At 41.9% G+C, this 24,994-nt stretch overlaps 1 protein-coding gene across 1 annotated transcript in view; it reads left to right on the forward strand.

Moving 5' to 3' along the window:
- Nucleotides 1–24,994, forward strand: part of LOC112232151 (protein kinase C-binding protein NELL1-like) — a 439,953-nt gene that overhangs the window by 198,799 nt on the left and 216,160 nt on the right. Inside the window, exons 9-11 of the mRNA XM_042330745.1 lie at nucleotides 7,912–8,014; nucleotides 14,296–14,369; nucleotides 20,263–20,362. Coding sequence (XP_042186679.1) covers nucleotides 7,912–8,014; nucleotides 14,296–14,369; nucleotides 20,263–20,362 — 277 coding nt within the window. The remainder of the gene's footprint in view (nucleotides 1–7,911; nucleotides 8,015–14,295; nucleotides 14,370–20,262; nucleotides 20,363–24,994) is intronic.

Raw genomic sequence — 24,994 nt, forward strand, 5'->3', positions numbered from 1 at the left:
GTCATCTCAGATTTTCAAAATGTGCTTTACAACCAAAGCTAGACAATCATTTGTGTAAGTTTATCGATAGCCTAGCATAGCATTTTGTCCAGCTAGCAGCAGGTAACTTGGTCACGGAAATCAGAAAAGTAATCAAATTTAGTTTACCTTTGATGAGCTTCAGATGTTTTCACTCACGAGACTCCCAGTTAGATAGCCAATGTTCATTTTTTCCAAAAATATTATTTTTGGAGGCGAAATAGCTCCGTTTGTTCTTCACGTTTGGCTAAGAAATCGACCGGAAATTACGGTCTTGAAAACACCGAAAAATATTCCAAATTAGCTCCATAATATTGACAGAAACATGGCAAACGTTGTTTATAATCAATCTTCAAGGTGTTTTTCAAATATCTATTCACCGGGACAATTTCTTTTTCAGTAGGACCGATTGGAATAATGGCTATGCTATATATATTGGTGTTTTCTGTCCTACGCTGTCAATTATATGCATATTCTAGCATCTTGTCCTAACAAAATCTCTTGTTTTCTTAGGGTACGTTATTTTTCCAAAAATGAAAATACTGCCCCCTAGTCACAAAAGGTTTTAAGAAGGAAAGGAATTCCATAAATTAACTTTTAAGAAGGAACACCTGTTAATTGAAATGCATTCCAGGTGACTACCTCATGAAGCTGGTTGAGAAAATGCCAAGAGTGTGTAAAGCTGTCATCAAGGAAAAGGGTGGCTATTTGAAGAATCTCAAATATAAAATATATTTAGATTTATTTAACACTTTTTGTGGTTAATACATGATTCCATATGTGTTATTTCAAAGTTTTGATAAGTTCACTATTATTCTACAATGTAGAAAATAGTAAAACTTTTTTTTTTAAACGAATGAGTAGGTGTTCTAAAACCTTTGAACGGTCGTGTATATACTGGACGGTGTCAAAGGAAGACCCCAAAAATATTCTAATGGGCTTAATTGTGTCCACAACAAGGACAATGGAATAGGTTTCAATATGATATAATTAGACAATGTAATATACTAAAATAGGATATAAACTAATATGGAGAACAGGCTCTCTCGCGCTCGCTCTCTCGCTCTCATTTTTTAAATGTAGTTGTTGTGGTAGAATATAGTATATTGTTTTTCGGCCCACATGTGTTGCTGAAGCTACTGTCACTGTGGATGAGTTTCTGGTTGCCGTAGGAGAGAAGGTAGGATATGAGAATGTTGCTTATTCGTCACTGATGAATAAAGCGGTGGTGTTTTTTCTTAAATAAGAGCGCCTTGTTGATCGTATGGTTGAGCATGGCGTACTTCTTAAAGGAATGTTTATTCAAGTTACGCCGCTTTTTTCTCCGTCAACAAGGGTAATGATTTCGAATGTACCGCCGTTTATTCCCAATGAGTTATTGCGGTTTAGGGAAGTTCGCAAGTTCAATTAAGATTGTCCCGTTGGGTTGCGAACACTCAGCTTTGAAACTGGTTATGTCGTTTCGGCGACAGGTGTTTATGTTTTTGGACTCACCGGAGCAGACTTTGGAGTTATCGTTTAAAGTCAGGTATGACAACAGACTGTATATGGCTCATGCTAGTACGGGTAGACAACAGTGTTTTGAGTGTGGTGATGTTGGCCATAAGCGACATGCTTGCCCGAAAAGGGAGAAGGCAGAGGGAAGATTGCAGGTGGTCCTCGTAACGCCTGGGCCCACTGATGTAGGGAGCGGTGGGCCGACAGCTGTAGAGCAGCCACAAGCACTTGTTGCTGAGGAACAAGTTGTCTATGTTGAGGGCACGGAGTAGCAACTGGTACCAGGGGGAAATGTTATGCAGCAGATAAATATTGTTGTTGAAGGTAAGGATGGATCTGAAGAGCCATTTCCTCAGACTAATGAGGAGGTGCCCAGTATGAGTGCTGGGGTACAGGGGGGGGTTCATGTGGAGCTAATCTGCCAGGTAGTGGAGATGTCCACTATGAGTAATGGGGTACAGGAGGTGGTTCAGGTGGGGCTAGTCTCCCAGGTAGGGGAGGAGATGCCTGGTACGAGTGGTGGGGTGCAAGAGGGGACTGTTGAGAGGGATTTGGTAGAAGGGATTCAGGGGTCTGTGGCCTCCGTTGAGGAGGTTCGGGAGAAGGATATGGATATCTCTATTGATAAGATAGCAGCTGGTGACGACTCAATTTACAATCAAGAGGAGGTAAATGGGTTCCTGGATCAGACCTTTGGGAAATCTGTCAAATTGGCAGATTTTTGATGTTGATAAGTTTGTGAGGTCAGCTGTGATGTTACAGAAGACGGTGGGGTTAGACCAGTTGAGTGAGAAGAAGCGTCTTTGCTTGAGGAAATTTGTTTCAGCTGTCACAGCAGCAAAAGGTAGTGGGAAATGTGGTCGGGTTAAGAGAAAATGTAACAATGATGATGATCATGCCTCATGTCTTTTTTCTTTTTGGTTTCTCTGTGGTTTCTTCTGCTTTTCCATATGGAGGTACTAATGGTATGTTCTCTCAATATTAATGGGGGAAGGGACAGGAATAAGGGTATTAGAAATAATAAAACAGAAAAGGCTTAATGTAGTTTTTCAACAGGAGACACAGTGATGAGGCTAATGAGGTTGACTGGGGTATGTGGTGGGAGGGGCAGTCATGGTCATGGTACTAATTTCAGTGCTGGGGTGGCAATCTTGTTTTCCTCAGGCTTAGGGGTGACTGTGGTATCTACAACAGAGCTTGTCAAGGGTTGGGTTTTATTGGTCAAGGCGGATGTTTTGGGTTTTATGTTTTTTTTAAATGTTTATGCTCTTAATGAGGGTACAGAGCGTATTGCTGTACTTGATCAAATACAGGAAACCTTAAGACAGTGTGACCAAGAGGGGTGTGTGGTTTTAGGGGGGGACTGGAACTGTACAGTGGATGTTACTGTTGATCACACTGCTGAAGAACCTCACCTGCGGTCAGCCACTTGTCTGTCTGGTTTATTAACTGAGGTTGAGCTTTCTGATGTGTGGAGAGTAAGGAATGCAAGAGTTAGCAGTACGCATGGCTAAAAGTTAATGAAGGTTGTGTCAGTGCAGCAAGGTTAGACAGGTTTTATGTCTCTAAGCAATACTGTAGTAGGGTTGGAAATAAAATGACTCCTGAGGGTTTCTCTGATCACCATATTGTTACCGTTGATATTCACTTGTCCTGTCCACTGGTATTTTAATGTTAAGTTGTTACATGATGTCATGTTTTGAGAAAGGTTTTTGTTATTTTGGGAAAAATGGAGGGTTACAAAAGGGAATTTTGAGTCCTTGAGACAATGGTGGGAGGTTGGGAAGGCCCAAATACGATTGTTTTGTCAACAGTATACTGCCCTGTCTTGTATTGAAGTTAAAGAGACTATCAGGGCCCTTGAACAGGACATCAAATCTATTGAATTGAAGTTGCTCACTCAGAATGACCCTGGACTAGTTATTAGGACAAGAGGACAGGACAAGAGGACAAGAGACATGAACTGAGGTCATTTCTACATGAAAGAGCAAATGGTGCCTTGATTAGGTCTCGTTTTGCTAACCTCAAGGATATGGATGCTCCTAGCGCTTTTCTATTAAAGCTAGGACAGTCGACATTGCAACGTTAACAGATGGTTTGCCTTCATCTCCCTGATGGGAAGGTGACCACGGATGACAGTGAAATGTGCCAACATGCCGTGGATTTTTACTCTGCCCTCTATAAGGCAGAGGATTGTGATTCTCTGTGTACTGAACCGTTGTTAAATGGACTTCCTCAATTGGGCCCTGAGCAGAGTTGCTTTGGACTCTAACATTACTCTGCAGGAGCTGTCCACGGCAGTAATGCAGCTCTCAACAGGCCGAGCGCCTGGAATCGATGGTTTACCATCTTAGATTTATAAGCACTTTTGGGGGTCAATTTGGGAGGATTTTTATGAAGTGGTTTGTGAATATTTTCATGAGGGTTCTCTTCCTGTATCCTGTCAAAGTGTGGTGCTTTCATTGTTGCAAAAAATGGGAGATTTGGCTCTTGTAAAAAATTGGTGACCTGTTGCATTGCTGTGCGCAGAATATAAAATTGTGTCTAAATGTCTTTCAAACAGGTTGAAAGAGTATCTGGGGCTGTTGACTGCTTTATTGTTGATAACTTGTTTCTAATAAGAGAGGTTTTAGACATTTGTAAACTGTCTGATGTAAATGTGGGTTTACTTTCTTTGGATCAGGTGAAGACCTTTGATTGTGTGGATCACCAGTACTTGTTCAAAATAATGAAAGCCTTTGGGTTTGGGGATGTGTTCTTGTCTTGGATGAGTTTACTGTATGCTAGGGCCTCATGTGTGGTGAAGGTGGGGGGTGGTTTGAGTTGCCCCATCCTTGTCAAAAGGGGCATCAGGCAGGGATGCCCAATTTCAGGGCAGTTATATTGTCTGGCAATTGAACCAATGCTTTGTTTTTTAGGAGTGAGGCTTACTGGTTTCTCTGTGCCAGGAGTAATGAAAGGTCCCATGATAACACTGTCTGCGTATGCAGATGATGTGACAGTTTTTATTCAGACGGGGTCCGCACTACGGTTAACAGGGGGGCTTCAGTGGGGCAGAGATGGGATGAAGCCTTTGTTTTTTTTTCTAGGCTCTGATGTATTTCAGAAAAAGAACTGGGAGGGTGTAGTGGAGAAAGTGTGTGCCAGACTGTCAAGGTGGAAATGGGTGCTACCCCAGCAGTCTTATAGGGGAAGGGTACTGGTAGCTAATAATCTTGCTGCCTCTACCCTGTGGCAGACTAATGATTTTACAGCCACCTGATACAAGAGCTTCAGAGGACCCTTGTCAATTTCTTCTGGTCTGGACAACACTGGATTAAAGCTGCAGCCCTGTACCTGCCACTGCACGAGGGTGGGCAAGGCCTGGTGGACATTTCTTCCAGGATCATGGCTTTCCGGCTTCAAGCAGCCCAGAGACTGTTGTACAGTGACGGTTCTAGCTTGGTTGACACAGCCAACACATTGATGAGGAGAGTGGGCTGTTTGGGTTTAGACAAGCACCTTTACCCCTTAAAGCTGGAAGGGGGTGATTTGTCTAGCCTGACTCCATTTTATGAGTCTGTTATGCAGGCTTGGAGAGTTCTTGTCAAGTCCTTTAAGGCCGGCACGCCACCAGGGATGTGGCTGGTTGAAGAACCTTTTTTTTACCACACTGACATCCAGTCCCGTACTCTGGGTTCAGGCAGCCTACGTTCATAATTGTTAGGTGTGGGGTGTACTAAGCTGGGTCATCGGATGCGGAGCAGGAGCAGATCGTTGAGTCTGAAACTCTGGCACATCTGTTTATACAGTGTCCCAGGTTGGTTGGGATGATTGACCTGATCACTTCTTTGTTCTCAGCTTTGGTAGAGGTTTTCTCTCCCCAACTGTTTATATTTGGGCTAAAGTACAGCTTTAGTCGAAGGGGTGTAGTTATTTTGCTTAATTTTGTGTTAGGGGCAGCTAAATTAGCAATATGGAATACCCGAAAGAACAGTATTTGGGGACAGAGGTCTGTGGGTGTGGTGGGAATGCTGGAGGGAGTGTTGGCAGTGAGACTGCTGGTTGAGTTTGCCATTTACAAACTGGTTAACAATATTGATCTGTTTATGAGTATATGGGGTATTCAGAGTCTGTTGTCTGCAGTTACTGTGGAGGAGGATTTGGTGCTGTGTTTTTAATTGATGTGTAACTATGGTTTTGTAGTGTTGTGTTTTTATTGTGTTGTGGGATTATTTAAAACTCTATCTCTCTCTCTCTCTCTCTCTGTCTCTCTGTCTCTGTGTGTGTACTCTGTTTTTTTGTTGATGCTTTCCAATGTACGAAGTAATTATCTTTTTGTTTTCTCATGATTTGGTTGGGTCTAATTGTGTTGCTGTCATGGGGCCAGTTTGTGAGCAGAGTCCCCGTACCAGCTGGCAGAGGGTACTCTTCTCCAGGTTCATCTCTCTGTAGGTGAGGACTTTGTTATGGAAGGTTTGAGAATCACTTCTTGCAGGTGTTTGTCACATGTTGTGAATTTTTGGTATTTTGATATTTTTAGCAAGATCCTATTTGGAATGTCAAATGTTATGTTATTTTTGATGGAGCAGAAGGCCCTTCTTACCTCGTCTCTCAGATCGTTCACAGCTTTGTGGAAGTTATCTGTGGTGCTGATGTTTAGGCTGAGGTATGTATCATTTTTGTGTGATCTATGGCAACAGTGTTTAGGTGGAATTTGTGTTCATGGTCCTGGCATCTGGACCTTTTTTGGAAAACCATTATTTTTGTCTTACTGAGATTAACTGTCTGGGCCAAAGTCTGGCAGAAGATTTAGTTAATGCTGCAGGCCCTCTTTGGTTGGGGACAGAAGCACTTTTAGACTCTAGTAAGGTGAGGCCGGGTGCTGCAGACTGTTCTTGTGCCCTCACCAGTTCATTGATATAAATGTTGAAGAGGGTGGGGCTCAAGCTGCATCCCTCTCTCACCCCCTGGCCCAGAGGAAGGAAATTGGTGTTTTTTTAATAATATTTTTACTGAACACTTGCTGTTTGTGTACATGGATTTTATAATGTTGAAAATTTTACCACAACACTGCTGTCAATCCATTTAGTAAAAATTTGGTAAAAAGCCAATTTAACATTTGCTCAGAACATTGTTTTTGCTGAGGAAATGTAGGAGTCTGCTGTTAATGATAATGCAGATGATTTTCCCAAGGTTGCTGTTGATGCATATACCACGGTAGTTATTGTCAAATTTGTTTCCACTTTTGTGTATTTGGGGGGGGGATCAGATGTATCACCTATTGGAGAAACCACAAAAAATCTAAGTAAACTTAGCTCTAAACAGACTGTACACGGTGACAGACTATCTGACCACTGTAACAGATTGAAAACTGAGAAAAACACTAACTATGTACAGACTCAGTGAGCACAGCTAGGCCATAGAGACCGGTTGTCCCAGGCAAACCTGGCTGCCCAGAGAGGACAGGCTGTGCTCATTCTGCCCTTGTAACAACGTGTGCAGAGAGTCGGGAAGCAAGTTCAGGGAGTGAGTGTTTTAATGAAACGCAACATAATCCAAAACAAGTAACACGAACCAGAAACCGAAACAATGACGCCCGGGGAAGGAACCAAGGGGAGTGACATATATAGGGCAGGTAATCAAGGAGGTGATGGAGTCCAGGTGAGTGTCATATTGTGCTAATGAGCGTAATGATGGTGACAGGTGTGCACCTTAACGAGCAGCCTGGTGACCTAGAGGCCGGAGAGGGAGCAAATTTGACAGCCCCCAAGACAAGACAGAGCTGAATTTTCTTTGAAACTGTGACAGATATTTTGACATAAGAAATTAATTATTTCCCAAAATTATACCACAATTTGAAGATTTAGATAACTTTAATGATGAACACAAACTTAAACACATACTTGGTGAAAAAACAAAATGTTGTGTTTTAGCAGCCAAATGTGTGGCCTCCTGCCACAACCTGAGGGACAGCCAATGAGAAGTATGGTGTGATTACTCATTATTGTTCTTATTATTATTTGTTATAATTGCTGTTAATATGATTATCACTATCATTATTATTGCTTAATTACAAACAGTCTAGTAAATGCCTGTCTTTGACCATGAGAGAGAGAGAGAGAGAGAGAGAGAGAGAGAGAGAGAGAGAGAGAGAGAGAGAGAGAGAGAGAGAAATGACTTCCTGCTATGAGCCTATTACAGAGTCCGGTTTTTATGATAGAGTTTGATTATGTGATTTGCACAAATAACAGATGAGGACTGATAAATAAGGACATGAGTTTTGAATGCAGTATGTTTTTGTCTGTCTGTTTTACACTCATCTTGTTGGCAGTGCCAAAGACACAGGCACACACTGGGATGTTAGAGCTCTGTAATGCTATCTGTTTGTTTTAGTGTAATCTTTTGTCTCTTCAGAATGGAGTGGTGGAGTGTCGCAGGATATTCTGTCCCCCTGCCAACTGCTCAGAGGACTCTCTTCCCGTGCATGTGGTGGGCACCTGCTGCAAGAAATGCAGACGTGAGTACTGTCATCATGCCTCGACCACAGAGTGAGGAGACAATGTGCTAGAGCACGGCACTCACATGGGTCAATCGCTAGGCTGTGTATAGTTTGAGAATAGGGACAGTGTGTCCAGTGGAGTTGTTATTGTTTTAAAGTGTGGCACATTCTTAGTAAAACACGTTTAGATTTGTTCCTAAAGGGGTATAAACGCCTGTCACATGGGTAGTACCCTGTACAGTACTTCCTTTGTACCTTTAATTATAGGTACAGAAAGCATTCAGAAAGCATTTATACGCCTTGACTTATTTCACATTTTGTTGTGTTACAGCCTGAATTTTAAATTGTTAAAATGTAGATTTTGTTTCACTGATCTACACACAGTACCCCATAATGTCAAAGTGGAATTTTTAAAAATAATAAAACATTTAAAGCTGAAATGTCTTTAGTCAATAAGTATTCAACCCTTTTTTAAGGCAAGCCTAAGTATGTTCAGGAGTAAAAATGTGCTAAACAAATCACATTATAAGTTGGATGGACTCATTTGGTGTTCAATAATAGTAGTTAACATGACTTGTTTAATGGATACCCCATCTCTGTACCCCACACATACAATTATCTGTAAGGTCCCTCAATCAATACCCATTTTTACTGGGCTCTACTCATATAGAACACACACACACACACACACCTACACATATTTGGGACTAAAAATGAGCTCCACCTTGAACTTCAACCTGTCCATGAATGAACTGAGAGACAAAGCAAGGAGGGCTTTCTATGCCATTAAAATATATATTAAATTAGACATACCAATTAGGATCTGGCTCAAAATATTCAAATCAATAATATAACAAATTGCACGATATGGCAGCGAAATGTGGGTCCGCTTACAAAACAAGAATTTGACCAATTGTGCAAACACCCAATTGAAACGCTGCATACAGAATTTTGTAAGAGCATCCTCAGAGTACAGAGAAAAACTCCAATCAATGCATGCTGAGCAGAATTAGGTCAATTCCCTCTTCTTCTCAATATCCAAAAAAGAGCCAACAAATGCTATAATCATTTAAAAACAAGTGACCCCCTACATACAAAGCCCTCGACTGCAAGAGGTGACCATAGAGAAGAGTCCCCTCAGCAGCTGGTCCAATCAAACAAAGCCTCAAGAAAGCACTCAGAAAATCTGACCCAACCAAATGATTACAAATAAAAATAAAAAATGCATCACCTATTGGAGAAACCAGTAAACCAGTAAAGTAAACTTCAATGCTATTTGGCTCTAAACAAACAGTACACGGTGGCAGACTATCTAACCACTGTAACGGATGGAAAACTGAGGAAAACACTATGTACAGACACAATGAGCACAGCCTGGCCATAGGGACCAGTTGTCTGGTTTCATAATAAGTTCACTGACTCATTTGGTGTTCAATAACAGTGGTTAACATGATTTTTTTTAATGGATACCCCATCTCTGTACCCCACACATACAGGACCCCCTGTAAGGACCCTAAATTGAGTTTTGCCTTTCAAGCACATTCAACCACAAAGACCAGGGAGATGTTTTAATGCCTCAAAAAGAAGGGCACAGATTGGTAGATATGTAAAAATAGGCAGAACACTTAATATCCCTTTGAGCATGGTAAAGTTATGAATTACACTTAGGATATTGTATCAATACACACAGTTACTACACAGATACAGGCGTTCTTCCTAACTCAGTTGCTGGAGAGGAAGGAAACAGCTCAGAGATTCCATGAGGCCAATGGTGATTTTAAAACAGTTACAGAGTTGTGAAATTAAAAAACTGAGGATGGATCAACAACATTAAAGTTACTCCACAATTACTAACCTAAATGACAGAGTGAAAATAATGAAGCTTGTACTGAATGAAAATATACCAAAACATAAGTCCTGTTTTCAACCATGCACTTAAAGATGCACTATGCAGAAATCACTCTGCCATTTCCTGGTTGCTAAAATTATAATAGTCTGCCTAATTTCATAGAAATAGCACAAATAAAACAGACTCTTCTTACACTTGCTTTCAATAAGCTTTACAGTGGCTTGTGAGACGTATTCACCCCTCTTGGCATATTTCGTATTTTGTTGCCCTAAAACCTGTAATTAAAATATATTTTTGGAGGTTTTGTATTATTTGATTTACACAACATACCTACCACTTTGAAGATGCAAAATATTTTTTTTATTGTAAAACAAACAAGAAATAAGACAGAAAAGCACAAAACTTGAGCGTACATAACTATTCATCCCTCAAAGTCAACACTTTGTAGAGCCACCCTTTGCAGCAATTACAGCTGCAAGTCTCTTGGGGTATGTCTCTATAAGATTGGCACATCTAGCCACTGGGATTGCTACCCATTCTTCAAGGCAAAACTGCTCCAGCACCATCAAGTTGGATGGGTGGAGCTGGTGTACAGCAATTTTTAAGTCATACCACAGATTCTCAATTGGATTGAGGTCTGAGCTTTGACTAGGCCATTCCAAGACATTTAAACATTTCCCCTTAAACCACTCGAGTATTGCTTTAGCAGTATGCTTCGGGTCATTGTCCTGCTGGAAGGTGAACCTCCGTCCTAGTCTCAAATCTCTAGAAAACATGAAACAGGTTTCCCGCAAGAATCTCCCTGTATTTAGCACCATCCATCAATTCCGACCAATTTCTCAATCTCTGCCGATCAAAAACATCCCCACAGCATGATGCCGCCAACACCATGCTTCACTGTGGGGATGGTGTTGTCATGACGTTGGCCTCTTTGGGTATAGCAAGCCCCATCCCCCTCTCCCTGCCTCCCCCTTTCCTCCTTCAACTAGGTTGCTGTGGTCAGAGAGATGTCGTAAATTCCTGAGGATCTCCTCATGGATACACAGTGTAGAGAGAGTAGATTTTCATAGAGAACAAAGCAATTCCTTCCACCTCACAGAACTTAAGGTACGAACAAATTTCATGTTCCGAAGAAAGTATAAAAGATCCGTGAAGAATCCAGCTACGAACTGGTCCATTTGTCACAACTTGGGGAAGCTCATGGGAGACGGTGTGGCCACATTACCATAACGCTGTTTATATAATAGCCTCAGATATGAGGTTTACATCTAATTGTTGAATAAGATGAATGAGTGAGCATGATACTGTTTGTATAATTGTGTAATATGATTTTGGACTGTTTAATGAAGAAAAATAAAATTCCCTTTTGATTTGAACTAAATCAGAGGACCGTCCCTGATCCCAGTCAGGCAGGGTCAGGCCTCCTGGGACAGCCCTTTTTCGGCCCTTCCGAATAAAACCCCCACTCGGGTTTTTGATCAGCAGACTGAGCTTACCTCAATTACGAGATGGCTAAAGATTGCAGACCATGTTTTTCTTCATTAGAGGAGACAAAGGTTGTAGACCATTGCTGAATCTTTTAACCATACCACGTGGTTAAACTCTTAACTATTGATACCGACAGAATAAGAACAAGTCTTTGATATGAATTACTAGTCTGCAGCTAGGAATTCAGTATCATTGAACACGAAGAACGACAACCGCCGAAACATCCCCTCTATAACAAATGAATGAATGTCACTCTGAACTATCTCATAGAACCACGACGGAGAGAGAGACGGACAATTCTTCAAAATAAACAAACATTTCACCAGCGATCAAGACGACACACTGAGCGTAAATATATATATTGATTGCAATTGTTCCCGAATGAGTGAGCGTTCATGTGCAAAGGATTAGCATTTCAATTGTTATAATTATGACTCTGTCGTGAGTTCTTAGTTGACCCCCACTCCCCTTTTGTCTCACAAGCCGAAATGTCGGTTTAGCCCAGTAGGGCACATTCTCCTATCATTTCATGTAACCATATTTGTTTGTTTATGCATTTCTGTGAATTACTTAGTTAGCAATAAATTAATTATATAAGACAATTGATGTATGGATGACTCATAGTGAAGACTGGGTTTGTGCAGATAACCAACAATTTACGACATTTGGAATGAGACTAATGTGAGGTAAAGTAAATAATTCATTAATTCGAAGACTAATTGATCAGATAAAATATCTGAAAAGGTTTTTTGAAATGATAACTTTGTAATCTAAATATTTTTCCTTGGTGCCCCGACTTCCTAGTAATTACGGTTGCATGATTAATCAGTCTAATTGCGTAATACTAATTACAGAGAATCTTTGATAAAAACTATGTCTTCAGTTTACTGATAGTAAAGACATGTCAGTGTACTCGGGGTGATGTGAGGTGTTGGGTTTGCACCCACATAGTGTTTTCCTTGATGGAAAAAAGCTCAATTTTAGTCTCATCTGACCAGAGTACCTGCTTCCATATGTTTGGGGAGTCTCCCACATGCCTTTTGGCGTACACCAAACGTGTTTGCTTATTTTTACTTTAAGCAAATGGTTTTTTCTGTCCACTCTTCCGTAAAGCCCAGCTCTGTAGAGTGGACAGCTTAAAGTGGTCCTATGGACAGATACTCCAATCTCCGCTGTGGAGCTTTGCATCTCCTTCAGGGTTATCTTTGGTCTCTTTGTTACCTATCTGATTAATACCCTCCTTGCCTGGTCCGTTTTGGTGGGCGGTCCGAATTTTGGTGGGCGGCCATCTCTTGGCAGGTTTGTTGTGGTGCCATATTCTTTCCATTGTTTAATAATGGGTTTAATGGTTCTCGGTGGGATGTTCAAAGTTTCAGATATTTTTTTTATAACCCAACCCTGATCAGTTCTTCTCCACAACTTTGTCCCTGACCTGTTTGGAGAGCTTCTTGGTCTTCATAGTGCCGCTTGCTTGGTGGTGCCCCTTGCTTAGTGGTGTTGCAGACTCTGGGGCCTTTCAGAACAGGTGTGTATATATACTGAGATCATGTGACAGATCATGTGACACTTAGATTGCACACAGGTGGACTTTATTTAACTAATTATGTGACATCAGAAGGTAATTGGTTGCACCAGATCTTATTTTGGGGCTTCCTAGCAAAAGGGGTGAATACATATGCATACACCACTTTTCCGTTTTTTTCCACTATTTTTTTTAAACAATGCATTTTTTAAATTTGACTTCACCAATTTGGACTTTCGTGTATGTTCATTACAAGAAATCCAAATAAAAACCCATTTATATTACAGGTTGTAATGCAACAAAATAGGAAAGACGCCAAAGGGGTGAATACTTTTGCAAGGCACTGTAAAGTAATACTACAAATATTGTGGCAAAGGACACTTTGTCCTGAATAAAAAGCGTTATGTTTGGGGCAAATCCAACACAACACATCACTGAGTACCGCTCTTCACATTTTCAATCATGGTTGTGGCTTCATCGTGTTATGGGTATGCTTGTCATCGGCAAGAACTAGGGAGTTTTTTGAATGGAATACAACTATAAGCACAAGCGAAATCCTAGAGGCAAACCTGGTTCAGTCTGTTTTCCAACAGACACTGGGAGACAAATTCACCTTTCAGCAGGACAAGGCCAAATCTACACTGGAGTTGCTTACCAAGATGACACTGAATATTCACGAGTGGCCTACAGTTTTGAATGAAATCGTTTTGAAAATCTATGGCATGACTTTAAAATGGCTGTCTTGCAATGATCAACAATTAAGATGACAGAGCTTGAAGAATTTCAAAATGGACAAATATTGTACAATCCAGGTGTGCAAAGCTCTTAGTGCCAGATCCCGACTTCAGAATGTATGACTTTCCTACACTACACACACCTTTCCTATGCACTTCTCAGTATTTGGTGTACAGACTTAATTCATGTTCTTAATGGGCTCTTCAGGTGTGAACCTTGCACTCTCTGAATAAATTTCATTCAACTGCTGAAAACCCTCCCACTTGCTGGCCAAAATGTCTCATGGCTTTGTCATTCAATAGCATTTTAAGTACGTTTTCATCTTAAGCCATCCTTTTAAATATGGTGCACCTTTTGATTATAATTTTGTCAACGGACTCAATAGAATACTTTGAGAGAATGGGTTGAGAATATATTTATCAACGAAATGTCACATAGGCCTTCCTAATTAGTATATCACATAGGTTACAAAATTCAAGTAACTTTCACAAAATTCCCAGGTTTAACAGAAATCCTGGTTGGAATATGGCTGAAATCAGGAGAGAATAAAGCAGGAAATCTGGGAATCCTCCAACCAGAATTTATAGAAAATCTGGGAATTTTAGAAAAGTAACCGGCATGTTGCAACCCTAATACCAGAATTGCTTTACTGTATATATACTCACATATCACCAATGATAATGTCCTTTTCCTTTGTCCCCACAGCAAAATGCACCTACATGGCCCAAACTTTGTCAGAGGGCCAGCGTCTGCTAATGAAAAGGTGCACAGAATGCAAGGTAACAACAGATCCATCCTTCCCTGACTAATACTCAGAACTATTGTGAAGTATTGTGATACTCAGAAGTACTGTGAAGTATCATGATATTCATGGCAAGTAAACAAAACCTGTAAACAAAACCTGAAGCAGACTTAATTTCTTGAGGAAAACGGTCCTAATGTTGGAAACAAAGAAACAAACAGCATTACGTGTCACCCAGTGTCAAATTTGTGTATATTTGAAACTATAGCACACAATATTTTACATAAAGCAGGTTGTCAAAGAGTTGAGTTTGCTTCGTGTCTTCCTTCTTGCCATCGAATACCGAGTATCATATTATTGTGATACTGGTATCGTAACAAGCAATTTGTACAACTCGGTTCTGTAGATTGATCTCTGTGTTATTTAATTATCCAACTGGCTTTATTAGTTCTCAGAGCCCAGACACAATATGTTGTCATGCCTGTATTGTGAGGATCACAATGGGTCAGATTAGCTTGGCAATGATTGACAATAACCAGACCTTCTCTCACCCACAGAAGAAGGGATGAGGGAACTGTGCTGGTTTGACAGTTTACACCCTGTTGTAAATCACAGGAGAAGGAGGGCTCTTTCTCCGCCTTTAGTATCAACCAAAGGAATTGCTTTGTTTCAGTCTTTCCCCGCTGAAACTCTAACACGGTCAAACGTGGATAGTAGAACAATATTTCTAACAGAAGAATGTGGGGGATGGTCAGTGGGGAGCTATAGAAAACAAATGTAATATTGCTTTTAATCGTGTGATGTCATTAACTGTATGGACAAAATACTGTTCCTCGGAAAGTATATCCCATTTATCTGTCAAGTTCCCATCCAATACATTGTGCATATAATATGAAAAATCATGAATATATTTCAGTTAAGATATGCATGTGATTTTAGGAGGTATAAGAGAATCTATCTCTTGTAAACTGTGCATAAGTAAGTAGCCATGCCCCGAGTGAGGTCGGAGTGACTGTCAGATGGATGGCGCCGTCCCCTTTGGCCAGAGTGCATAAAAAGCCTTGGTAACAAAATTAGAATTTGACCAGGAAACATGAGGTGGTAGCTACAGGTGGTAGCTCCACACCTCAACACGAGGTGAAGAAATAAACACATTTTATTTTAGACCAGAGAGACGGCGAGCTGCAGCTCATGTCCATAGTGGTCCGAATTCTGAACCCTGAGTACTCAACACGAGGAGGAAGAGGCGACAAACTCCCCTCTCAGTCAACTGCTACAGCTGATTAGCTGTCCTGAGTAAAATATCTCGAACTCTTCAAAACATCCTTCTACCCTTGTCAAATCACCAAAGTATTTTACTCTCATCACCAATGGGAACCGTTGACATGGCTGGCTATCTTCCAGAGTGAACAACCGTAGAAGACGGGAAAGGTGAGACCCCTTTCAGACAATCATAGCCATACAGCTTGCCGCTGAAAGGCCACAATCTTCTTAAGGAGTGCTGGCTCCATCCGAACAAAGGCAATCACACGTAAATACATTCATGATTTCTTATTCCAAACGGGCGGCAGTTCGTGTGCAAACTATATGATTAATGCTACTGTGAGAATAGTTCTGAAATGTCTCGACGATAAGTGTACCTTCTCTACCCCCTTCTCCATCTATGTTGTAACAAGCCGTCATATTTTGTCAGTCCGCTCGGGACCTTTGCAAAGGGTGTAAGTTTATTCTGTGTTATGATTTAGTAAATAATAATATTCATAATAATATTCATTTAAATAAATAAATAAATAAAGCAATTTGTGTAGAACTGAATCATGAGCAAGGTTGGGGTTTATGCAGATGGTTACGACTGTTCAGAATTATGATATGATTAATAAAATGACTGTTTATCGATGAAATAGATATATACCTAATAGAGTTTCATTTGGGAGATGGTAAATCTTTAAACAACCTCATCCATGGTGCCACAAATTCCTAATGAGTTATTTGTTACATGATTCATTTAATCGGGTAACAATTAAACACAGTTAGTGGATTAAATAAATAAGTCAGATTAATGAATGTAAAGTCACGACACTGTTCAATCTTTTTTTTTTTTCTCTTCCATGGGTGAGATATGAGGGTATTTGAGAGTAATGTATGAACATACAAACAAAGGGCTGTTTGAAGTGTTTGAGGGGTAAATCTAAGGAGCAGGGCTGTGTCCCAATACGATCCCTCGACAGGACCCTATGAGGCGTGGTCAAAAGTAATATATTATTGGGAATAGATTGCAATTTGGGTCGCAGATTAAATTTAAGGAGCAGGCAGCACAGGGACCGTATTGCAGTGCAGTAGACTATAATTAAAGTCATTATTCCATTGAGGGAATAAATGCTGCCATTTATCTTAAAAGGCATTTTTCAAAGATAAAATGTGTGTTTTACTTTCGTCTTTGGTTACAATGAGACTAGCCAGCCGGAGAGGAAAAAGGTTTTAAGGCCCCCTTTAGACTGTAAAGTGGTAATCTGTGCTGTGCAGCTAGCTTTCCTTCAGACAGTGATTACAGTCTCCATCATCTGTCACCATGGTTGTTAAAGTGGAGAACTAGCCAGTTCAATAATATACAAGTACCAGTCAAAAGTTTGGACACACTACTCATTCAAGTGTTTTTCTTTTTTTTCAACTATTTTCTACATGGTAGAATAATCAAAACATCAAAACTATGAAATAACACATATGGAATCATGTAGTAACCACAAAAAGTGTTAAACAAATCAAAATATATATTTATGTTTTCAAATCTTCAAAGTAGCCACCCTTTGCCTTGATGACCGCTTTGCACACTCTTGGCATTCTCTCAACCAGATTCATGAGGAATGCTTTTCCAAAAGCCTTGAAGGAGTTCCCAACTATGCTGAGCATCCCATCACCATCTCAATTGGTTTGAGGCCAGGTGAATGTGGAGGCCAGGTCATCTGATGCAGCACTCCATTTCTCTCCTTCTTGGGAAAATAGTCCTTACAAAGGCTGGAGGTGTGTTTTGGGTCATTTTCCTGTTGAAAAACAAATGATTGTCCCACTAAGTGCAAACCAGATGGGATGGCGTATCGCTGCAGAATGCTGTGGTAGCCATGCTGGTGAAGCCTTGAATTCTAAATAAATCACTGACAGTGTCAACAGCAAAGCACCCCCACACCATCAAACCTCCTCCTCCATGCTTCACATTGGAAACCACATATGCGGAGATCATCCGTTCACCAAAAATCTCAAATTGGTACTCTTCAGACAGATTTCCAATGGTCAAATTTCCGTTGCTTGAGTTTCTTGGCCCATGCAAGTCTCTTCTTCTAATTGGTGTCCTTTCGTAGTGATTTCTTTGAAGCAATTTCACGATGAAGGCCTTATTCACGCAGTCTCCTCTGAACAGTTGATGTTGAGATGTGTCTGTACGTGAACTCTGTGAAGCATTTACTTGGGCTGCAATTTCTGAGGCTGGTAACTCTAATGAACTTATCCTCTGCAGCAGAGGTAATTCTGGGTCTTCCTGTCCTGTGACAGTCCTCATGAGAGCCAGTTTCATCATAGTGCTTGATGGTTTTTGCGTCAACACTTGAAGAAACTTTCAAAGTTCTTAACATTTTCAGAATTTACTGATCGTCATGTCTAAAGTAATCATAGACTGTCATTTCTCTTTGCTTATTTGAGCTGTTCTTGCTATAATTTGGAATTGGTCTTTTACCAAATAGGGCTATCTTCTGTGTATCATCCCTACCTTGTCACAACACAACTGATTGGCTCAAACACATTCCACATATTAACTGTTAACAAGAAACACCATGTTAATGTTAATACAAATTAAGAAACCCTGGAAAGAGTAGGTGTGTCCAAACTTTTGACTGGTACTGTAGGTGTATACACTTCCCTTGATCAAATTGCAGCAAACAGAGAGCTTAAAGGGGAAATTTGGACATTACATTTAGAAAGTTGCCCTTCTCACTCCTCTTTATTTGTAGCTATTAGTCGTGCAAGTTAGCTGGAGGTTGTAGTGGCTGTTTAACCGTATACTGCATTGGGCTAAATCAGGGTTCCACAGAGTGTTTCTTGGTAGTCTTAAACAAATCTAATTTGAAACAAAAGTATACACCTCACACATGGTTATGGGCTTTAAAAAAGGAGACATCTGTACCATGTCAAATATAGAGTTGAAATGTATTACAGTTTGTGTTTGCATCCCATTATTACACTTTATATATATATCACAGAAGACTGAAATATAACAAAACCGTTTGACATAGAAACACTGGATTTTTGGCGGCTTTCAACTTTGTGGCAACAGTTTGGGGAAGGCCCTTTCCTGTTTCAGCATGACAATGCCCCCGTGCACAATGTGAGGTCCATACAGAAATGGTTTGTCTAGATCTGTGTGGAATAACTTGACTGGCCTGCACAGAGCTCTGACCTCAACCCAATTGAACACCTTTGGGATGAATTGGAACGCAGACTGCAAGCCAGGCCTAATCACCCAACATCGGTGCCCACATCATGTAACTCAGTCAAGCAGTAAAATCAGAACAGCACGGAGTTGTCACGCCTGCTCCCGCTCTCCCTCCCTGGCGTGCGAAGGCGCCAGGCTCCCCAGCATTACGCACTCCTGCCACCATCAGTACGCACACCTGCCTTTCCCCGTCAAGCACATCAGCGATTACTGGACTCACCTTGACTCAATTACCTCTGTCATTACCTTCCCAATATCTGTCTGTTCCCCGCTCTATTCCCTGCTGCAGCATTAGTTGTTGTTTTGTACCCATGTGCTGACGCTGTTCTTCACCTGGTCTTTGTGTCTGTTTCCTGATTAAATGTTGACTCCCCGTACCTGCTTCTCATCTCCTGCGTCATTCCTTACAGGAGTGTGAAGAGACACACACACACAGGCACACATATTGCATTCTCAAACATGCTAAGACACACACTCTACATACCCATACATTTTAATATTGTTTTTCTGCTGTATTATTGATTTTTGGTTGTAGATATGTTACGGTAGAGTAGTATGTCATGGTATGTTATGTTATGTATTGTTTTATTGTATGTAATTGTGATTGGACCACAGAAAGCGTTGCTGCTGCTGGGATCCGGAATAAATAAATATTATAAACAGTGCACTACTTTTCACCAGGGGCCATATGGTTATGGTCAAAAGTATTGCACTATGTAGGGAATATGGTGTGGGAATATGGTGTGGGATATTTGGGAAACAAACCCAGTTGGTGTAACACCTGGAAGGGGGTGACTTTGAAGTAACTTTGAAATAGAGAGGTGTCTAAGGGGTCTGAGTCAATGCTTCACACCTTGAGAGGCACACAGGGACCATGGAGGAGCGGAAACTGAGACAGGTTGACGAATGTAACTGTGCGCATGGCTATTTATTTCAAAAGTCCATGGGAGGATGAGGAAGACGGATTTATAGAGAGGAGAGCCTGAGTTTTCTCCCTTTCTTTGTGAATCTGTGTATATCCCTGTCTCTCTGCATTTACATTCATGCTGTGGGTACTGTGCCTATATTCTGTAGTAGTGTGTTTCTCTTTTTGCAAGTGTCGAGGATCAGTGTAAAATATAATTATCCTTCTGCTACAAGGATGCAAGCGCACTAATTTATTCAAACAACCAACTAACATACAAGATAACTCTGTACATTTAATATTAAACAATTAGCATTGCACCCTAACCCTTCCTGGTCATATTCAAAAAGGGTCTGTGTTTATCTTTTGCATTTGTGCTTTGCTATATGCTACGAAAGTCAATCATTTGTTGACATCATGTAGTTTTTGGAATCAACCTATCACTAACATGCTAATTATAATCGAATGTTAATTGCCCCTGGGGGGTTAAATAAAGTTGTATTGATTTGAGTTGCTTGAATGTGTGTATTTGGGTTGTGTTTGCAGAATGGGCTGATGGTGAGAGTGACAGAGAACTGTCCGGAGCTCAACTGCACCCTCAAGGAACAGATACTACCTGACAACAGGTGCTGCAATGTCTGCAAAGGTTGGTCCTTCACCTTTGAAGTCGCTTGCTACCGTTTCAGCCCTCAGTCCCTCTCCCCTTGCAGTTTCTCATTGGCCGAGCTATCATCTTCTGCTACCCAACATTTAATTAGTCTGAATCATTCCTCATTGCCGTTTATCATTGGTCCCACCCTTACAACCCGTAAGGGAGCATGGAGAAGCTAACAGAGCCAATCCCGGCCTGCTGCTTGTTTGAGTGGAGTCAATGTCTGTGTCCCAAATGGCTCCATATTCCCTGTATAGTGCACTTATACTGTATAGTGCATAACTTTTCATCAGGGCCCATAAGGCTCTGGTCAAAAGTAGTGCACTATGTAGGGAACAGGGTCTTTTAAATGGCTCTATTTGTCTCTTTACGTCCTGCATGAATATTTTATCCGTTGTTGGCTTGAGTTTAGAGCAAAATGTTCTGTCTGCTTTAGACCGGCTCTCGCCATGCCAATTTGCATAATTTCTACCATTTTGAAAGCGAAAGGATATATTAGCTAAATATCCATAGATAATTTTGTAAATAGATTGAATACACAGAAACAGTTAGAGGCAGGCGACTGTGAAATGATGTGAATAAGAGAGATATGTGGAAAAAATATGCGCACCTTGGAGATGAATATGGTCAATTGCAACTGAACAAATTCAGATTTGTTAAACCAAGACTTATCGTTTGGTCTATGTATTTTGGCCATTCAGATAAACATCAGTGCAGTGCAGAGGAGCGCAGTCTTTTCCTTTTCAGGACATCTTCCACTCATAACCTGCCATTATAACCTGCCATTATCTCCTTATGGGTTGAATGAGGCCTTTTAAATTGGATATTACCTACTAGTCATTAAGTCAGCATTTTCTACCTTTTCCATTGCACTGAATGGAAAGGTTTAAAGCCCTCAGAAAAGGGATTGGGGGATGTGTGTGTGCACGCTGTAGGCCTGCAAGTGCATTTCCTTTTCTGTCTCCCTCATGGCGTCAGCCAAACTTCCACCTCTCAAGTTCTGATTCTTTGTACATGTAAGACCTCTTCTGAGAAAGAGGGAGAGGGAGGGAGAAAAAGAGAGAATATGCCAGAGAAAGAAAGAGAGAGAGAGAAAAATATCAGAGAGAGTATATGCAGAGCGAGGGAGAGAGATTGCAGAGAAGGAAAGACAGAGGGATAAAGAAAGAAAAACATGTCAGAGAGAGAGAGAGAGATACTTTTTTGACTTTTTGTCTTTCTTTAATGATACATCCTCATTTCATGAAAACCTCACCACCCACCCCCCTTTAAAAAACAAATATCCCCTGTGCTGCACACTCACCTTGCCCTCTACCCCACGATACAAGACAACATCACACATCACAATAACCAAAACCTCACCACTTCTTCAACCGTCTATCCAACCCATCTTCCCAAGCTATCTGCCTCAGCGACACACCATATCTCCTGAAACATCTCCCCACTTTTTACCATTTTATAGAACTCAAATTCCACCCTAAGGCAGACCATCCCATTAAATAATAGTAAAGGGTCTGTTATCTCCCAACTTTGACCCTCTTCCTCCTTGTTAGCCAAATAGCCAAGTTTGCCTGAGCAAACAGAAAATCAACAACACACATTTGCCTTTTCCTTATTCGAATACCTGTACCAATTATAAATATCCCGACAGTAAACTCCACCCCCAACCTCTTACACAGACATTCCAACCGAGACATCAATGGCATTAACCTGGCAGAAAACATATGATGCACAGTTTCACTCGTGATAAAGAAGGACACCCCTGTCTGACTCCAGGGTCGACCCGTGCCATTAGTTATTAGTGGCCAGGGATCCATGTAGAACCCTTCACTGGATGTCCCCTGACCTCTTTGGTACTGGGGGTTTGTAGAGCCTCCATCTAAAACCCACCATACTCTCCGCCTCACATATCCCCTGTCACTGATGTGCCTTCACTCCTGTTAGGCTCCTAATGTTCCTCACCTTAATGCAAAGGTTGTAGAGGGTTTTACCTCCCACCCACTCTCTGCCGTCAACTGCAGTGGCGGAACCATTGGTGGCCCCTTCCCCTTTGGCTGCTCAAACACCTCCCTTACCGGCTCAGACAGTGCTTCCTGGACCTCCCCCAGGAATCTCTCCAGCAGCCTAAGAGATGTTAGTCCTGTTTGTTGTGCCAGGACTTCCTGTGTTTTCCACCCCCAGCAGCCGCAGGTCGCCCAGCCTTATTAAACCCGCTGCCATCAGTTGCTTTTGCAGGGTGACCGATTGAACCGATCTCAAAAGGATGACTGGATTGTGGGAGATAGGCTCCTCCCATAGCCGAGGCTCCACACCCCCTTCTCGTGTGGGCCTTAGCAGCTGCCAGGCCCTTAGAACCACAGAGTAAAATCATGAGGAACAGCTGCCGGTCCCAACCCTAATCTGCCAGCTCTCCTCAGCAGCGAGCACGCTGATTTCCTCCAGCCAACATCAGTATGGAACAGCAGTCTCTGCGCCGACTTTAATCGAAAGGGAGCCACCCTGCTCTCCAGTTCCACCAGGCCCTGTCCTCCTTTGTGGACAACACTGCCACCCTCAGCCAGTGATGGCCTGAGGGGGGTTGAGGACATCCAGTTTATGCCACAGGAAGGATGCCGCCAGGTTGTTGATTATCAGCACCCTCACTCTATATGACACTTGGGACAGGAGACACCTCGAACTGGCCAATCTTGACACCACTGCCTGTGACAGCCCCTCCCAGTTATTCCTGACCCACCTCTCCAAGCCCAGGTACACCCCTTTAAGCCCTTCACGACCCCACTAGCAAACCACTGGATGCAGAGGGGGGCCCCTATCCCTCCTTGCCCCACATAACAGAGCTTTGCTCTTGCCCCAGTTCACCTTAGCTGATGTATCTCCCTCGCACACCTTCAGACTGCATATCCTGCCCATCCCTGACCATCACAGAAATGTCATATGCATACGCTGACACTGCTATGCCTGTCAACACACCCATGCCTGTCTAGCACACTCCCTGCAGTCTCCTGTGTATATAACTGCCCCGATAGAGGGTATCCGTATCTAATGCCAGCCTCACTCAGACGGGCCTACTGAGCCCCCCTCCCACCTTGACCATACATGACGCCCCAGCATACTACATCTTCATACAAGCCAAAAACCTATCCCCAAACCCAAACACAGACATCACATTGAATAGATACTCATGGTCCACTCTATCAAAAGCCTTCTCTTGGTCTAAAGAGAACAGTCCAAAGTTCATATTAGAAACTCTCAACAAGTCCAACATGTCCCTGATTAAGAACAAGTTGTACGTGATTGAGCATCCTGGTACACATTATGTCTGGTCCTTGTGTACTGTAGAGTCCAGGTGCGATATCAGTCTGTTAGCGAGGACCGTTGAAAATGTATTGTAGTCCGCACAGAGCAAAGCCACAGGGCTCCAGTTCTTAAGTTCACACACGTCCACTTTTTTTGGGCAGGACGGCAGCTCATTGGCAACTCTCCTACCCCGACGCTCTCACCCAACATGTAAAACAAGTCCAGTCCATCCAACAGCCTCAGACAATGCATTCCCTTGGCTTCATCACTCGGTCTTTCCAAACCAAAGAAGGAGGAGCTGGGAGCATCCATCTCCTTGAGCATGGAGAACCTAGCTCTTGCAAGTTCTCCCTTTGCTTTAACTTGGAAAAAACTGTTCAGGTCCCTAAGTAATTCAGCTAAATTAACCTAGAAGCCTACATTGCCTTGCCACCCTCACCAGCTCTACCTCCACTTCACTGATACTATGCAGAAGTTCCCTCAATACTCTCCTAGCCTCTGAGGATGAGAGAGCTCTATACTGTTGACAGAAAAGCCAAATTTGGACTTTTCCCATATCCCACCATTGACTCAAAGACTCGTACTCCTCTCTTAACTGCCCACACCTTTCCAAAAAAGTTTGCAAACCTGAGCAAAAACTTGCATCTTGTAAGAGCTTTACATTGAACTTCCAAAAGGATGGCTGCCGAGGCCCTGGTGAAATAAACTGCAGAGCCATGGTTTTGTGGTGATCCGAAAAACCCACCGGGAGAATGGTAGCGCCCAACAACCTATTTCTAGAGTTTTCCACTTTAGTTAACACTATAGAACTGTACAGAACTGTATACGGTATACTGTCTTGTATTGGGATGTCGAGTTCTCCAAACATCCACTAAGCCAAACTGCTCAATGATGTTCCTTAACACCCCCACTGAGCCTGAATAAGCCTTCTCCCCATTTATATATTTTGTAAAATACATCGTACAGTTCCCGTCCCTGCCTACCACCAGCGTCTCCTCAGGAGCTACCTGTGAGAGTTCCTGTCTAAGATACCCAAACAGACACCCCCTCTCTCTCCCTGTGTTAGGTGCATACAGACGTACAAAGGACAAACACTGTGTTGTTAATATCTGCTTTCACCACAAGCAGTCTACCCCTACACACCTTCTTTAAGAAGCACATTTGGATCCTGAAGCACTGTGGTTTGGAGGGGGGTTTCACAGAGAGTGGGACTTGCACTAGTCATTTCTGGGAATGAAGGGATAGATGGGTTCAGATCGAGAGAGGAAACAACTGAGTCATCTACTGTACGGATAGTTTCTACCCCACTGTCAGCACCCTGTGTGATCT

The sequence above is a fragment of the Oncorhynchus tshawytscha genome, linkage group LG12, assembly GCF_018296145.1.
Source record: "Oncorhynchus tshawytscha isolate Ot180627B linkage group LG12, Otsh_v2.0, whole genome shotgun sequence".
In the NCBI taxonomy this organism is placed as follows: domain Eukaryota; kingdom Metazoa; phylum Chordata; class Actinopteri; order Salmoniformes; family Salmonidae; genus Oncorhynchus; species Oncorhynchus tshawytscha.